The 18,820-nt window shown below is 42.2% G+C and overlaps 1 protein-coding gene across 1 annotated transcript in view; it reads left to right on the forward strand.

Moving 5' to 3' along the window:
- RYR3 (ryanodine receptor 3) overlaps positions 1-18,820 on the forward strand; it is a 477,803-nt gene that overhangs the window by 132,937 nt on the left and 326,046 nt on the right. Inside the window, 1 exon segment of the mRNA XM_074327936.1 lies at positions 14,404-14,523. Coding sequence (XP_074184037.1) covers positions 14,404-14,523 — 120 coding nt within the window.

The raw sequence follows: 18,820 nt of genomic DNA on the forward strand, positions 1-18,820 counted from the left end.
GGCGGGGGTCCTCTGAGAGCCAAGATGCTGGCAGCCTGGGCGCTGTACCTGAAGCGCAGGACTTTACGGTCAACGGCCTCTGTGGCTAAGAGCAGTGAGCAAGCAGTGGGCAACTGGCATCAGATGAACCACACAGACTTGGACAGTGGACATCTTGGCAGCAATCTTGATTGACTGAAGACCAGCTGCTTTGCTCCAAGTTTCATGGAATACAGTCCATAAATCTCCTGGGATTATATGCAGCTGTAGGGAGGGAAAAGCTTCCCCAAATGTGACTGAGATTGAAATTCCTGCAAGTAAGGATTCAGAGCCAGATGTTACTGTATTTATAAAAAATAAAAAATAGGCAACATGGAGATTTTTTTTCATCAGGATAGTGAGTAAATTCTAGTCTTTATAACAAAAGGAATCCAGCAATCGGGCTTACATGAATTGACTAACCCCATCTCATGTGCTTTTAATTTTATTGGTTTCTTATTAGATTTTGGTTTGGCCAAGAAGAGCCCTGAGGACTTTTTCCTGCAGGAGGATACTCGCATTTTCTGAGCCTGTTCATAGAATGTAGTGGTTGGTCAGGGATTTTTTATGTCAGGGCTTGGGGGCAGCAGTGTTGTCATAATGGGGTGGGGGTGGGGGGTCGAGTGAATGGCCCAGGGGTTTGAAGTTGTGTTCTCACTTGACATAACATTGACAGACAATTGGATATTTATCTTTTATTTAAGAAAAAGGCAGCCCCTCTTCAATTAGAGTCTTCTGGCCAAAGTACCCCCCCTCCCAGCACCAGCCCAAATAAGCTGAGAAATTGAAAAGCAGCATCCTAAATGGGAGTGGGGACTAACGCTACTGAGATGCTTTCTTCACCAAGGAGCCTTCGTATAGTGGGAAGAACGCGGGTTTTGGCATCACACAGAACTGGATTTCAACTGGCACTTAACTGGCTGTGATGGATTTTTGTATTCTGGGGACCTAGCAGTGCATGGTTATAGCAGGCACTTAAAGGAATGCTGAATAAATTAACGAATAATGGATGGACAAAAGAAATAGCCATCAGACTCCTTGCAGTCACTTAGCATAGCTGAGCCTACACCCAGTGTCATATCTATGGAATGGTATGGGGCAGCTTTTTCATTTTCCGTGCGTGTGTTTAAGGAGTATACGTTGGGTTTTTGTTGTTTAAGTCTAATTTCTGTTTCGTCTTATTAGGAAGTCTTTACGTCTAGCTGTTACATCATTTTTTCCCCTTTTCCTTCTTAAGTGCTAGACAATTATACTTTCAATGTCCTGATTTTTTACAACCTCTGCAAATGTCTGAAGGCAAATAGGAAGGGGTATGAGTGAGTGGACTTTGATTTTTGTTCTATTAGGTTGGTGCAAAATTAATTGTGGTTTTTGCAAATTTTTTTTAACCTTTTAAACCACAAGTGCTTTTGCACAAGCCTAATAATTTCTGTCCTTCCATTTTATTAAGGGAGCCTTAATGGCTCACCATGTCATCAGTATGAGACCTCTCACATTTTTTTTTTTTCTTTCCAATTCAAAGGATCTATTGTCTGGCCACTCAGAAGTATGTATGATCTATTAATCATAATAGCAACTCAAACCAATAATCCTTTTATGGCTTAACCAAAGACACAAGAGGCAGCCCATAAGAATGAAAAGGATTCAGTGCTCACAAAGCCAAAAAGTTTATTCCCAGAGTTAGCCTAAGAAGGGGATGGGGGAGCGGGGTGGGGGGGCATTTTTTAAATAGCTGGGAATCACGTGTTCTCTCCCTATCCCTCTAACAGAATAAGGTTTTTTTTGTTTGTTTGTTTGTTTCAATTCTCTACGCTCAGATTCACAGTCTGTTAGGCTGCTGCCTGGTGCAGATGCATCTTTCACCTGGCGGAGATACCAGGACACAGTGACGTCTCTGGGACGAAGGGGACCAAGAGAAAACAATAGTACTCAACTCAGATCTTTACCAGAGTTTTTTTTGCCCAAGAAACTAGTTTTCACCAATATTGTCTTCTGGCTCATGTAAATTTAGAAAGAGACAATTTTTTATTTTTTTTTAACAGAGCCAGCAGATAGAGATCTTTGGGGGCTGAAGAAGGTAAGGAAAGCTTACCTGTTTGCCTGCTCGAGCTCTTAGCTGCAGTCATCTCAGTCTCAGAAAATGCAGCTTTCCAGCGGGGGAGTTCTGACAGGCTCACCAAAACTATTGCAGAAGGGGGGAATCCCCCCCACACACAGCTGGACTAATAATAAAATGAAAAAAATTGACACAAGACTAGATCAACAGGAGAAAATGCATATGGGAAAATCATCATAAGATGCTGAGATCATATAATAAGCCTCAAAGAAATGCTTGAACCAGGTACCCTTTACTACTATTTTAGACAAACAATGAATTTGTGAGAAATTGAGAGGACAAAAATAGTGCACATCAGAAAGGAATCTAAGCAAGGTTTGTGCTTCGGAAGTAATAGTAAAATCAGTAAAGGTATGACAAGGTTTGTTTACACAGGCTTTTTGACTCTGGATCTATCTTTTACCTCTTGTGGTTAGGTTGTCTACCAGCCGTTAGGAGCAGGGAGGCCACCTGTCATGGAGATTTATTTCCTGCATTTAGAGAGACAGAGGAGAGTCTGATCACTCTTCCTGCTCCCGCTGCTTCTCAGGTGATTTTAATTCCAAATAATCAATATGCCACATGGGGTGGCTTGCTCTGGGCCCCGATAATGGGCATACTGATAACTAGATGAGATTTTGAGGATGTTATGAATAAAAAGTGTTTCACCCGGTGCCTGGTGGGATCTCCTTATATTTGAATTGCCTGCTGGCACATGGCTTCCCTTAGTGCTGTTTATTCATGGTGTTCTGATAGATAGAGCTTTGCTGAATTGAAATCCTCAAGTATGGAAAGTTGCTGCACACAACAGCTGACATTTAAGCCCATGTTAGACTCTGAGAACTAAACCCTGAGTCCTGAGATAGGAGGATGTGTGAGAATTCCTATCAGCAGAAACAGGCTTGGCTTTCAGGGGTCATCTGTCTCTTCCCTAGGTGTGCCTTAGCATCCCTGATGTGGCTGGTTTTGATTCCTGACGTTTGCATTCTCTTGGTCTACAGTTTTTCTCTCAGATTTGACCCGCCTTCCTGATCCACTGTTTCTCCTACTAACCTTCATTCTTTTTATTCAACAAACATTTATAACGTTTGCCGGATGGTAGGCATTAGGGGTACAAGACACACAAGCTGGATGAGCAGGCTATAATCCTTGCCTACTAAGTAGAAGAATTCTGGTAAGAGGGCGTTTAGACAGGAAATCCAAGAGTTACAATACAGAGGGGGCAGTTCTCTGATAGAAACATATACACAGGAGCTCTTCCCGGAACTGAAAAGGTGTCAGACAGAAACGAGCAATAGCTCAAACATCCCTGTGTGTTTCTCTACAGCTCAGATTCTTCTGGTCCTGCAATAGTCATAGCTCTGCAAACCACTGCAGTCTAAAGCCAGTGTGAGCCCATGTGTTCAACGAGATAGGAAGCCCCTGGAGGGCAGGTGCCCCGCCTGCCTTGTTCACAACTGTACGTTCGCCCAGGCCGTCAGACTGAGTCTGGCACGTCAGTAGGCACACAGATATTTATTAAATGAATGTGTGGCTTAGTTCTGAATGGAGCTGGGAGAAATGGATGAATTTTTTTTTTTAAACTAGTGTTGGACAGTTCATAGGGCTTTGCGTACCATTAAATTATGAAAACACTTCTTTTGCCTTTAAGTGACCTGTTTACAAAGACCCATCTAAATATCAGCCCATACATTTCATTACAATTTACTAAATTCATCAAACATCCTTTTTTAGAAAGACACAGTGTTCCTTAGCTATTAGATTTTGCATGGAAATGGCTGGATGCTTTGTTCTTGCCTTCAGATTTTACAACATATGTCAGTCAATTGGAGTGATTATGCACATATACAGAGTAGTTGAGTGTGTTCTACATGTTGGGTATTTCAGTTTTGGTTACTTTTTCTACAAATCTTAAAAGAGAAAATTCCAGAAAGTACTCAGTCTGAGGCACTGCCTTATACAAGTAGAAAGAATCTCAATACTTAGTTCATTCCCCAAAACAAAAGCAGGTGTGCCACTCCCCTGAGCATAGATACTGTTAGAAACCTGGCTAAAAGTGGGTGGGCTGTCACGGGTGTATTGCATGGCCCAGGGAAGGAGTCATGCCTCAACTCAGAAGCCAAAGATCCCAGAATCATTGATAAAAGCAAAGGAAGTTGACTTACAGATAAAGAATAGATCTAATAACATAAAAATGCAGGATTCAATGCACAATTCACCAAGGTCTCTCAGTAGTGCTATCGTGGAATCAGAATCAGAATCGGATGCTCTTTGTGTCTTTCTGGGGTCACAGTGATTTCAATTGCATCGAGATGGAGACACAGTGCGAACTTATCAGCATTTGTCATATGAACTTGGGAAGTTGAAGTGTCCTGGTCACCTCTCCTTTTTTAAAATTAGGTTCAAAGCAATGTTAGATCCAGAGACCCAGATTTTCCTTCCATAACTGTATTATTGACCTTTGCTGCCTCTTAGGTTAGATATGAACATTGTAATTTGCTTTAGTAGTCCCATTTTTTCCCTCATTCATCCTTCACCCTGGCTAATGTGCTTAAAGGAGAAAGAAACCAAAGTGGTATGTGCATACACGTATGTCTGATCACTCACCTGGCGTGTTCTCATTGGGTGGGAGAGACATATTCCAAATACAAACATTACAGTATTGTAGAAAACCTTTTTGTAGGAGCTGGAAGAAATGCAGGATTTTTTTTTTTTTTAAGAAAAAAAAACTTATGGGGCCTGAAATTCTTTGGTACCAACTAGGTCATTATTCTTCCATCCTATGAGAATAGAAAATGTTAACAAATTGACCATTATTTCTAGGAGAATATGTCATAGGTCACTGCATTATTCCATGTCGGATAGTGACATGTTCTATAGGAGAGGGAATTAATTGCCTATGTAAACCCTAATGCCTGGTTCTCTCCCTCAGCAATTTAGGGAAAGCCTTATCCCTTTGCCCTCTTCCCTGCAAGTTCCAAAGGGACAAAGACGTGGGGGAGGCTGAGTAGATCTTATAATCAAGCCCCAAACTCTGCCTTCTTGGCACTGGGGAAAGTTATTCAGAGGGAACAGAACACTCCTTCTGGTTGCTGGAGCAGAAATGGTGCCCTACAGGCTGCAGGTGCCTCTTTTGTTTGTCAGTGCCCAGCATAAGTTCCCAAGAATTCTAGCTGAGACTGAGGACTGTTTGGTCACTTCCTGCAAAGGAATAAAAAAGCTTAATGAATTCATAACTTATTGTAGGCACTGTATTTAATAGGAAATAAAATGACTAGTCTGTCATTCAGTGACAACTTGAGTGCCTGTCATATGCCAGGCACTGGGAATACACTGGTGAGCAAACCAGTATCCATGAGGGTTACGTTCTCTTGAAGGAGCAGAGTGATAAGAAGTATATATTCTTAGGTGGTAAATGCCAGTTGGAAAAGAAGGAAAGGTGGGAAGTGCAGTGGGAATGGGGTTGTTATTTTATATTGGGCAATCAGGGACGGCCTCTTTAATAAGGTGACACTGAGCAAATGCCTAAAGGAAGTGAGAGAGGGAGCCCTGCAGGTATCTGGGAGAAGAGCATTGTGGGCAAAGGGTTTGAGGGAGGGTCATGCTTCAAAAATTTAAGCTCCTAGAAAGAGGCCAGTGCAGCTGAAACTAAGCAAGTAAAAGACTGATAGAAGAGAAATTGTAGGCAGGAGGGCCTACTTTTAGAACTTCATAGCCCACAGGAAGAATTCGCCTTTGTCCTGAGTAAGACAGAAAGCCACTGGAGAGTTTTGAGCAGTGGAGAGACATGAATTCAGTTAGATTTTAAAAGCCTCCCTCTGACTCCTGTGTAGGGAAGAAATGTGAGTGGGAAACAAGTTCAGGGGTGATTGCAATAATCATGACAAGAGATGGCGGCATGAGCCAGGCGGCGGTGGTGGGGATGAGGCAAGGTGGGCCACTTGGCTGTATTTGAAGGTAGAATGAGTAGCATTTGTTGTGGATGTGAGATAAGAGGAAAAAAAGTTGTGAGCAACTTGAAGAATGGAGTTGCCATGTCCTGAGACAGAAAGGGCTACAGGAGAAACATACTTGGGAGAGATGGGGAGTCAGATGTTGGACACAGTAAGCTAGAGATGCCTATTGGACATCCAAGTAGAGCTGATGAATACGCAATTGGAGATAGAAGTCTGGAGCTCAGGAGAAGTGTATTCAAATTTACAAATGTGGGCGTCATTAATATACATGTGGTTTTCAAAGCCGTGAAACCAAAGGAACTCACCAAGGAGGGCTGTACAGGTAAGAAGAGAACTCTGAGGAATAGTTCTGGACCACGAGTCCAGCATTAGAGAAGACAAGACGGCAATATGCCCGCCAAGGAGACTGAGAAGGAGCTGCCATTATGTAGTAGGAAAAAGCAAAAGCAAGTGTACCCTACAGCCAAATAAGAAAGTATTTAAAGAAGGAAGGAAGGATAAATGATATCAACTTTGTCTCTCGGGATCCTGAAATTTCCATCTTACTGAATTTTACAACAGTCAATGAGTAGTAAGGAACCAGAAGTAGGAGCCATCCCTGGTTTTGGACAGACTTAAAAACAATGAGTTCCAAAGGTATCATAATGCTAACACCGAAACTGACAACAGCAATTGCAAAACCCTGGAGATGTCCCAGGGACACCGCACAATGCCAGCTTTTGAGGGTTGGACCATGCACTAGTCAGCCTCCTCCTCAGTCTAGAACCTTTAGCTTCATAATTTTAAAAATGAGTGCAAGAATATTTGTATGTCTCATAGGGCCATTGTGAAAGCAAACAGGTTATCATAGATCCCTTTATATAATCCCAGCTATTTCCATGTTGACATCCCAGATCCTATGAGTAAGAAAATGCAAAAGGATCTTTATTGCGCAATTTTGATGCATAAGCATTTGTGTTAATTTTATTAGTCGTTTTCAAAATACACAGTTCCGTCATTAAATTCACGGATATTTGTGCTTTTCTACTCAATGTTAGGCACTGAAGATTTATAGGGAAATGAGTGGTTCCTGCCCCCATGGAGCTTAGAGTCTAAGGAAGCAAATAGCCAAAATGATTGCTATTTAGATCACCAGTGTCATTAATCCTTGGGAAATATCTGTGGATGGTCTCGTCATCTCAAAAGCCCACTTATTTATTTATTTATTTGTTTGTTTTTAGTTAAATTTATTGGAGTAACATTGGTTAATAACAGTATATAATTTTCAGGTGTACAGGATTTCAATTTGTCATCTGTGTGTTCTAGTTCGTGCTCCCCACCCTAAATTTAGTTTCCTCCTGTTACCATATATTTAACCGCCTTTATTCACTTGGCCTTCCCCCTACCCTCTTTCCCCTCTAGAAGCCACTATTGTCTTGTCTGTACCAATGTATTTGTTTTGTTTTGCTAGCTTGTTTCCTTTTGGGTAAAGCCTTAGAATGAGCGCTCTCACCCTTGTCATTACATATATTTAGTGTGGTATAGCTCTAACTGTATCAATTCCCTAAAATAGTGCCTGAGGTTCAAGATGAGTGGCTAGGACACATCTTCCTTTTTACAGCAATAAATGGTTATAGATTTTCCTCTGCAGTAATATCTGCACTTAAACATGGACCATGAAATCTGCTGGCCTGCATTCTGTTCCACGTACTCCCTGCTCACAAGCTTCTTGTCATTGGTGATGTGTAGATCTAACTATAGGGCTGTCACCAGCTGCCTAATGATCTACTTTAAATAGGGCTGTCAGCCATTTTGTTTTGTTCCAAAGAGTTCTTTGCAAATGACCCAGAGAGAAGAGGGAGAACCAAGGTGCCCCAGTCATCAACTCAGCGGTGGTAAACATGGTCATTCCAGCCCTTGGACTGTGGGTCAGGGTTTAAGAAAGAAGTATCAGGGATAGAATAGGCAAGCCCCATTCATTTTCAAGTTAAAAATTCTTTAGCTGAAGGAGGAGTATAGAAAGAACTTCATTTTGTCAGACATGATCTGTGATAATAATATGAAATCTAAGCAAAGGGAGCCAAAGGCTATATATTCTCGTTCCAGGACAATCACTCAACACCACCACAAGCTGAACCTATGACAGGAATAGCTAGCGCTTATGAACTACATAGCGTGGAGGGATGCTGACATATGATATACCTTGGATTTTAATCATTTTTCCCTCTCTGCTACAAGTTTTGGGATGATGTTCACTACTTCCAATGTTGTAGTCATTGGAAACAGGAAAAAAAAATTGTTTTATAGGATTTTCAGCTCTCTGGCTGTTCTCTTTGGCATTGTGCTCTGTGATTTGATTACTTTTCAGTGTTGTATGGCTGTGTGAGGGACTGGGAGCTATCTGTTTTTATTGACACCATCACCATGGGCCCTAGAGTCAGGAAGACATGAATTCAGACCTGTCGTTAAGGGCAGTCTCTTGGGCTAAGAGAGACAGTTTAGTGCCATGGTACAGAGGACTGGCGTAGGTTCAGATAGTCATAGGTTCAAGGTCAGGATCTATTACTTACATGCTGTGTGGTGCTAGGCAAGCTAATTAATCTCTCTGTGCCTCAATCTCTTTATCTACAAATAGAGTATATTAATACCAACCTTATAAGGTATTTGTAAGGATTATACTGAAATGCTGTAGTGGCACATAATGTCTGTTCATTAAATATTCATTCATTAAAATTGCCTAATTCCTCTGAGGTTTGGTTTCCTCATTCTGATGATAGTTGTATTGTCGTGAATGTTAAATTAAATAATCTAGGGGGAAATCTCAGCAGTGTCTGGTATAGAATGTATAGTTGATATTATTATCAATAATAATAATTAAGCAACAGAAACTAGAAACTTTTGAAATGGACCCCAAAGCCTCATTATTGCTTATTACTCATTATTTTTTTATGTCAACATCTGTCCTTTCTTTCTTTTTTTAATTCAGTTCTGACTTGTCAGTAAAACAGTGACCCTTTCTACAAAAACTATTGTTATATGGCTCAGAGTACAGAAATCTCTTTTTTTCATTTGATTCCATGTCCCAATCTGTCAACATGTGTTTATCAAACACATTACGTTCCCGACTTGGATGAGGAAGCAGTTTCCTGTGCTACCAGAGTTTATAATTAACTCAGGTTACCAGGTAAAACCCCACCCATTCACTAAATGACAGTTGGGTATGTAACATGCCTAAGGCACCACGCTAGTGAGGACTCTGACTGGTGGAAACGTGAACCAGATGTGGACTCTGCCTTCAAGGGGTCCAAAGGCAGCTGAGAGGAGTGGGGGAGAGAGCATGGATACAGACGACCTGGACAGCATCCCAGCTGTCCCCCTTGCCACCATGCGACCTTAGGCAAATTACTTAACTGTTCTCTACAGGGGCTCCTCATTTGTCCCATGGTCATAACAATAGCACCTACATCATAGTGCTGATATGAAGCTTAAAGGGGTTATTGTACATAAAGTACAGTGCCTGTCAGGCAGAGGTCAGTAAGTGGTAGCCTTTTCAAATTATGTAATATGGTGGGGGTAAGGCATGCCTATAAATAACCATCGTGCAAAAGTATGGTGATAGTGCTATGAAAGTTCAGGGAGAAGGGAGATTACTTGGGCTTCATTAAAGAATGTGGTATTTGAGATAAGTTTTGGAAGAGAGGTAATACATGAATATGGAAAAATAGGGCAAATCGGGGCAGCTTTAGAATGAGAGACAGCATGAGTAAATGCATGGAGGTGGAGGAGGCCCAGGAACTCTGCAGGGAAGATGGGGAAATAGGCTGGGAAGTGAAGGTGCTCTGATGCTAGCTTAAGAAATTTGTATTTGTTATGTAGACAGTGGCGGGAGAGCCATTGTGGATTTTCAGCACGCAAATGATAAGGTCAGAGCTGGGCCTCTGGTAACAGACCAGAGGAATAATACTCTGGTGCTGTAACCCCCTGGTCTTGGTCTCTAGACCTCCAGTCTCTCCTTCCTCTGGCCCATTTGCTATAGGATGAGGGGGGTGAAGACTCAGAGACAGGAGATGATGATTTCTGAGCCTGTGTTGCCAAGAGGTTGGCTGTGTCATTAACAAACCTCGGGACCATAAAAGCAGATTGAAAAGGAAGCCTTTTGGTGCATTTGGGGCGTGTTGAGGTGTTGAGAAGTCTATGGATAAAATTAGGACTAGGTGGAGGTCTGGAACCCTGGAGTACCACCAGGTTGGAGGTGAAGATGGCATAACAACTTCTGAGAATACAACTGGAAGCCTCAAGAATGGATGAGATTGCTAAAGAAAAAGAACCAAACCCTACCCTTGGGCAATCTTATATTTACAGACGGCAGGAGACAGAGAACATGACAAGGCTCCATCATAAATGCAGGAAAACTAGGAGACTACAATGTTGAATAAAGGAATGGGGGGGTTCACGAGGGAGCATTTTATGGAGGCTGGACAGTAAGGTAATAGGAATGAAGGAGAGAGCAGCCTAGAGTTGGAGGAGAGAACTCAGCTGGGTGGGGGGTGCTTTAAAAGTCAGGCAGGTAGAAAGCCTTTGTGATCTTACAGATATTATTTCCTGGGGACTTAAGCAATTCGCATGCCTCACTGTTAAGGACGGAAGAAGACAGATCTCAAAGATCTGACCATTACTGATTATTGTGCCTTCCAACCTAGCACTTTCTTCTCTTTAGTTTGTCTCTCTTTTCATGTTGATGGGAAGTGTGGTTATTTGATATTGACTGAGTTGAATCTGCTGTGAGCCCTATAAAAAAAGGAAAATTTTATGGTCTTGTTCAAATGAGCTAAAAATGGATTATAAAAAAAGACATAAATTTTTAGTGGAATAAAACCTCAGTTATGTTATTTTCTCTAGGAAATAATGGAGATGGCAGTGCCTTCTAGGAACTGGAAATCTTTTTTTTTTTTTTTTTTTTTTTTAATGACTTCTGACATGAAGACAGTCCCTTGGCGCCCCCAAATTGAAATTATTTTTTTATATATATTTTTAACAATTTTCAATTACGGTTAATATACAATGTTTTTTTATTAGTTTTAGGTGTACAAAATAGTGATTAGACATTTATATACCTTACAAAGTGATCCCCCAATAAGTCTTATACCCATCTGATACCATCCATAGTTATTATAATATTATTGACTGTATTCCCAATGCTGTACTTTACATCCCCATGAAGGAACTGGTAGTCTTGATGGAGAGCGAGAATATCGATAGAAAGAGAATGAGAAAGCAAGAAAGTGAAGATTGGGTTCACAGAGTAAGATGGTCTAGTTTGGGAATTTAGAATTAGAATTGTTCTAGACAATGTTCGTGATAGTGTGTTACCATAGTAGAGTGGAAGTAATTAGGTCAAGGTGTTTGCTTTGAATAGCTTGTCCACATTCCACATAAGCCTTGAAGTTGCTCAAGATGATGGCAAAAGTGGAGTGGAGAAAGGCCATGAGCTGGCCTTTCAGCCATCAGCTCCATTCTCACCCTATTTACAGATCTTATAAAACCTGGTGTACTCAGTAGTATCCTGGCAGAATGCTTTGTCATTAGCAGGTGGTCAATAAATGTGTGTTCAAGTCACACCAAAATTTTTATCAGATTTTTTGATTGTCATTAAATGTCAGATAAGGGGTGGGAGATGTATCTAGGCTGTTGATAAGCTGCCAAAGAAAATGTGGAGATTGACTGTCACCTAGCTCAAAATATAAGAGTTTTTGCACCAGAGTAAAAGAGGAATAGTCTGAATATGGCACTGGAATACGTGGGGAGAACGCGAGCTTGTGGGGAGAGGAGATACTAAATGTGGCAGCGTTTGCAACCTCCAATTAAAGGGGCTCCCTTGGAAATGGTATTCTCTGGAATTCCCAGGCTTGATTTAAAGCAAAGAGAGGAAGGAAAAGAGATAAGGAGGGAAGAAAAAGCACATCAATACAGGAATGAGCAAACGAGGTAGGGCTGGTAACTGGAGGAGCTTGTGTTCTGTGTTTTACTAGGGAGTGAGAAGTAATGAGACGGGTTGAATTAACTCATCTCATGATTCCATATGGAACTTCAGTGCAAAGATTTCAGTGTCAAGCAGTCGAAGGCTCCAGATGTCTGTCTGTTGAAGGTTTGTGGAGATCATAGCTGCTGTCTGGAGTGAAGGCAGGTACAAGCTGCCACTCCAGGTGGTGTCTGCAGCCAGGTCAGCATGGAGCATACAGTTCCAGACAGCAGGTGGAAAAAAGTGCAAGTGTCTGGAGAGGGTAAATCTGGCTCCGAGTCCCACACCCTTCTGTGTGTCACTCAGAGTGCTGGCCTAGGAAAGCGCTTGTGCTGGGCTGCCCTTCAGCATGTGGTTATTGGGCAAGGGGCGGTTCATTTATGGCATTAGTTGATTGGCAGCCTAGGTCATGAGGAGGTGAATTATAGGACAGGAAAATTTCAGAAGACAGAGACTCTGAGGCAGCTAGTGCAAGGTCAAGCCCTGGGCACCTTTCGGGGGTAAGGGCTGGGAAATGCGATCATGGAAAGAGACTCCAAGACAAACATGGAAAACTTTTTTGACTTTCACCAGATCATGAAAAGTCTGGTTCATAATCATTCTCCCATGATTTCCAAATACCTGTTTTTCACTGGTGAATTCTATGTAGGTGGAAGACATTTCATATTTCTCAATAGGGGGTCCTCTTGACAGTTGGGACCGAAAAATTATGTTTGGAAGCCTGCCTCTTGCCATACAGTCCGTTTAACTTGTGAGGCCCTGGTTTTGCAATGTTATGTAGCACCCCTCACTCATTCTGATAACTGGGAGTGCCCCCCAACCCTGCCTGTGCCCCTACAGGATCCGGTGGAGACTCCACCTGGGGAAAAACTTCATTCCATTCAGAGATTTAGCTGAGCTCATGTTTTGAAAGCAGTGCTATTCTGGAGTTTCCGTCGGTCTCAATTCTAATGAAGACCATGAATTCTGACTTTACTCTAAGCAGAGCCTTTGGAATTTATTACTAACTCAATTTAATGGTGAACAGTGACATTTCAATGCTAGTAAAAGTGTGGAGCTTTTCTTCTTCCTCTCAGTCTTCTTTTTCTGTCTGTGATTGGTGGCTTCTTACATTTCCCTGTAGCCGCTGACCAATCTCAGGGCAGCGGCAGACATCTTGGGTGGAGTCTGTTGCTACTGAATTGTTTAAACTTCCCACCGGGTGGAAGGGTTTTATTTTTCCATATGGCTAGGTACACTGCAGACACCATTTAAGAAAAACCGCATTTGTATTTAATCTACCCAGTGTTGTTTCTGGGACAAACACTAACACCAGGGGACATGGGCATCAGACGGGAGCAGGAGAGTGATTGCTAAGGAGGAAGCCCAACTGGCTCTTCTCCTTGAACTTAAATGCACCTGGAAATCTTTCTGGTGTTTGAAGCCCAGAGTCAAGTGATGGTGGATAGAGGGCATGTACTGAGAGACTGGAGGAGCAAGAAGGGAGGAGTTGGTGAGGAAGGTGTTCTCCTCCCAGCCTCAGGCAGGGTTGTGCCAGAGGTGAGCATATTAGTGTAAATGGAAATCAGCCTCGTATCTGTACTATCAACAAGAGGATTGTCATTCCAACAAAGTCTCTGAAATGTTAGGAGGCTGCTTTTGGGGATGATGCATAGGACAGCTTCCCCCTCCTTGGGAATTCAGAATGACTCTTCTACTTCACTTCCAACTCTTCCTTCCGATCTGAATCCTCTGGGTGTCTTTCCATCTTCCTTTCCCATGTGTCTAAAACTCATCTCCTGTTACCCTCCGGGTTCCTTCTGTCGTCGCTGATAAATGTGCTACATATACCCCTCCCCGGACAAAACATGGCTCTTGCCTCCTCCACTCCCCAACCCTAAATGGTCTTTCTTTCCACGCCTCCCGCCTCCCTGTGATCTGTTGTATTCTCTGTTCCCTCAATCACACCTTATTGTTTTATTTCATATCTGGAGAGATTGCTTAGGTTTGCTTTCATGTTCATTCAGTGTTATCATTACCTGCTCACTTGGGTTGTGTGCATTGCATACATCTCTGAAGTGAGGCCCATGCCGTACGTGTATGCAGTGTGTCCACGCCATATACTTGTTCCCAGGAGCCCCATATTCAGACTCTACCTCCAGGGAGGAGCTCTGTCATGTCACGTGAATATGCGTACAGGCGTGTGAATAAAAATGTCTCCTTTATCTGTATAATATTCAAAAGCACGTGCCTCTCTGCGTACCCGGTAAAGGTACAGCAAGGTGACTCCGGGACCTGGTTCTGCATGTGGAGGCAGGCCCTGGCTGCTCACATTTGTGTCTCTGTTTCCCTGGCAGGAAGATGAAGTGGTTCTCCAATGCATTGCGAACGTCCACAAGGAACAGAGGAAGTTCTGCCTGGCAGCCGAAGGGCTTGGGAATCGCCTGTGCTTCCTGGAACCCACGTCAGAAGCCAAGGTGAGATGGATTGCCTGCCCTGCCCTGTCCCCCTCGGCCTCCCAAACAGTCATTTAGGGGACGGGGCTGCTGGATGATGGTGAGGAAGGTGATGAGAGAGCAATCTGGAAGGATATATTTATTTTTATTATATGAGTTTCAGGCGAACAACATTATAATTCGACATCTATGTACACTGCCAAGTGGCACCTCCAAAAGTTGAGTTTCTCTCCATCACTGTCCAACTGACCCTTTTCACCCCTTTTGTCCAGCCCCCAGCCCCCTTCCCCTCTGGTGACCACTGATCTGTTCTCTGTATCTATGAGTTGGTTTCTGTTTTGTTTGTTCATTTAAAAAAAAAACAAAAAACAAAAAAAAAACAAGGAGGATCTACTTAGTTTTAAAATAGGAAGCAGATCAGATTTAAAACATCATTCTCCCCAGCCCAGGGAACCCAGAGCCGTGTGAAGAGGTAGAGGGGCTTGCCTGTCAGTGTTCACCAGGACACAGGGCCAGCATGGAGGTCACGGCCAGCCTTCATGCAGAAGGTTCTTTTAATACTCTCAGAGCACCTTTTCTTATTGTTCATTCCTAGAAATCTGAGTGCATGTCCTTAATGCCCAGCTGTCATTTATTGCTCCGGGACTCATGTGCTTGGGCTTATTTCACAGCGAGCACACCGTTTTGAGTTCCAACTGTGCTGAGGTTATTGGAACTATCTGCCTGCTGTGACCTGGGGATAGAGAGGAATATTTGCACGGTCTCTGCCTATGTGATGACATGGAATGGCATATCTCTTCAGCCAAACTTTTCTTCCTTCATTATCGGACGGTTTCTGCTTTTCATGATCTGTATGTCAAGTGGATCTGTGTGCTCAGCCTTCTCAAAGTTCTTAGCAGTCCGGCAAGATGCTTGTATCAGTCAGAGTTCTCCAGAGAAACACAATGAATAGGATCTCTCCCTCTTGATAGATAGAGATGGGAGGGCAGGCGGGCGGATGGATGGATAGATTCATGTTTATTTATTTTAAGGAATTCGTTCATGCAGTTACAGGGGCTGGTATGTCTGAAATCTGTAGGTCAGATCAGCTGGAAGTTCAGGGAGGAGGTAATGGTATCTTGAGGCAGATTCCCCCCCCCCTCAGTTTTTATTCTTAAGGCCTTCAACTGATTGGGTGAGGCCCACCATATTATCGAAGGTGTCATCATCTTTAAAGTCAACTGATTGTAGATGTTAATAACATCTACAAAGTATCTTCACATCAAAACCTAGATTGTTATTTGATTAAACAACTGAGTACTGTAATCGAGCCAAGATAACACATAACTAACCATTACACCCTCCAAGCTCAATTTTTCTCACAGAACCTTTTTGTTAATCAATCAGAAAACATTTTCCAATGGGACCAGCTGATTGGCATGTCATTTCGCTGCATGAGCATCCCACCACAAAACACACATGCAGAGTTTGATGCAATCCTAGAACACCATATGTGCACACACCATGTGATGGCCGCATCTCCCGGAAGGCCCTCTCCTCTCATCACTCACCCTCTCATGTAAGGCACTGATCCATGAGTACAAACATCCGTCAGTGGCACATAGGGCCAGTACCAGTAGGACAGAGTCACATTAAAATAAATGGCAGGGCAAAGAGACAAGGAAGGCTTTTATCTTTTTAAAGGTCTTAGACTTGATTTCCCTGAGGTCCTTTCTCATTTGCTTTTGTTCTTCGCTGGGTATTTTTCTTTTCATTCCCAGCAGTCTGGGTTAATAGGAAGATCATTAGATTAGAAGTCAAGAAGTTAATTCTCAACCATTAGCTTGTCATGTGGCCATGAGCAAGTCACTCAGCCTCGTCTTCAGTTTTCTCATCTGCAAGATGACGTGTAGCCTGGTGCAGTAGAAAGAGTGTTGACCTGAATTAGAAACCAGTGGTACAATTTTCTAGTCATTCATTGAGTGGGACATGCGACAGTGATTTAGGGCACAGGCTCTGGGGCCAGACTGTCAGAGTTTGAATCCTGTATCCACCACTCACCTGCTAAGCCAGAAGCTTGAGCAAGGTACCTCACCTTTACTACCTAGATTGTCATAGTATTAAATGAGTTAATACATGTGAAGTGCATAGCACTTGTCAGTTGCCTAGCACATTGTAAACGCTATATAACCATGGGCCATGATGATTTAATCTTACCTAAACTAGATCACCTAAAACAGATCAAAAACAACTATATATCATAACTTAAGAATGCTTTGTATCCCCGAGTTATAAAAATAATCGGTCATGGTTATTAAAAAATTTCATATATGTGGTTCTGTTGGTGGACTTTTGCTTCCTGGAGTAAATGTTCAGGAGTAGAAGTAATGGTGTTAGGAATATGAAGGGTATTTTTTTAATTTACAGTGAAAAATTTTTATGTTTGGAATTAGCCAGCTGGACACAGTTTAGATGATCCCAATTTTGTTGGCAATATCTAAAGCATCATAGTCAGGAGCCAGTCGAACAAGTGCCTTCTTTTCATCAGCAGGCCTGATGAGGGTGTTGACTTTGGCTGTGTCAATGTCATAGAGCTTCTTCCCAGCCTGTTTGATCTGGTGCTTGTTTTGGCCTTGACATCCACAATGAACACAAGCGTATGTTGTCTTCTATCATCTTCATGGCTGACTGGGTAGTCAGGGGGAACGCGCTGATGGCACAGTGGTGAAGCTTGTTTTTCCTGGGGGCGCCCTTCCCAGGATATCTGGGCTGCCTTGGGAGCGCAGTGTCTTGGGCATTCGGAAGGTGGGTGACATCCAGATCTTTTTCTTTTTCTTTTTTTGTGGCTGTGGACGCCCTTCAGGACTGCTTTCTTTGCCTTCAAAGCCTTTGCTTTGGCTTCAGCTTTGGGAGGGCAGGGGCTTCCTTCTTCGCTCTTGGTGCCATCTTTGTAGGAGCATAAAGCGCATTCAACTGCTTTCCCAAAAGGATACAGGTGGTGTGCCCACTATCATTTCATGAGCATATGTCTCTTTCCTGCGTAGTATGAGGAAAGCGCACCAGAAGAGCTCTTCACAGAGAAACAGTGTCAACTTCAAAGAAAGGCTAGGGTAGGTATTCAAAATTTCCTGTTGCCATTCCTGGGAGCAGACTGCTAGATGAACCCATTTTCTGTGGCTTCAGCATTTCCTGCAGTCAGCTATAGCTATGCACACATCCCTTCTGGCCTGTCCCCTCACTTTTCACTAAATATTTCACCAAATTTTCTACTATCCAATTTCACAGCTAGTTGTGCTGTTCTTAGATTCTTCGAAGCTAACATAAATCATGCAAGGGAGTAAGAAGATGTATTCCCAAGCCTGGAACTGGACATGAGGCACAGGCATCAAATACCACTCTTACCAGGCAGCTATAGAGCCAAACGGTGCCTTTGGAGTTTCCTTATCAAGTGTATTTCAAGCTAGATGAGACACAGAGATAGAATTGAGATGCACTCTAAGGAGAGGACAGACCTTAGAGAAAGAAGATATGACATAAGGTACTCAAAATATATTTTTAGTGTACAAGCCCTGAGGAAAGGAAGTCATATTGAAGTGAGGGTAGAAGAATAAGAAGCAAAAGTATAAGACTATCAACACTTGCTGTAGACAGGGGTACTCTTTACAACTTTGGAGAGCTCTTAGGACTTTGGTTCCTGCATGCCATGGCCTACCCTTCTTTGAAGGTCTCCTGAAACTGCAGATATTAGCTGATGGAAGCACCATTATTCAGCATCCCTTTCAACTAAGCACAGCTCCAGGAATTGAAAGGCATCGTGTTTTGTCTGAAAGACTCAGAATTACAACCAGGGACCAGGAAACATGGAGAAGAAACATTGTGTCTTTATTTATAATAGCAGCATATATTTATTGTCATTTTTAAGTAGAAAGTGTGTTCCCAGGAACCATAATTTACAACTTTTCTAATTTTCCTCTAGTTCTATATATATATATATATATATATATATATATATATATATATATACACACACACACACACACACATAAATATATATACATACATATATATATACACACATATATATACACACATATATATAAAACACATATTATACACATATATCATACACATATATATGACACATATATATTATACACATATATAATACACATATGTATTATACACATGTATATACACGTACGAGGTCTGACAATTAAGTTCACGAACTTGTTGCAACGATGTTGCTAACCTTTTGTGATATCAGAGGGATTACTCATTACGAATTTGTACCAACTGGACAAACAGTTAACCAACTTTATTATTTGGAAGTGCTGAAAAG

Source organism: Rhinolophus sinicus, linkage group LG03 (genome assembly GCF_036562045.2).
Source record: "Rhinolophus sinicus isolate RSC01 linkage group LG03, ASM3656204v1, whole genome shotgun sequence".
NCBI classification, from domain to species: domain Eukaryota; kingdom Metazoa; phylum Chordata; class Mammalia; order Chiroptera; family Rhinolophidae; genus Rhinolophus; species Rhinolophus sinicus.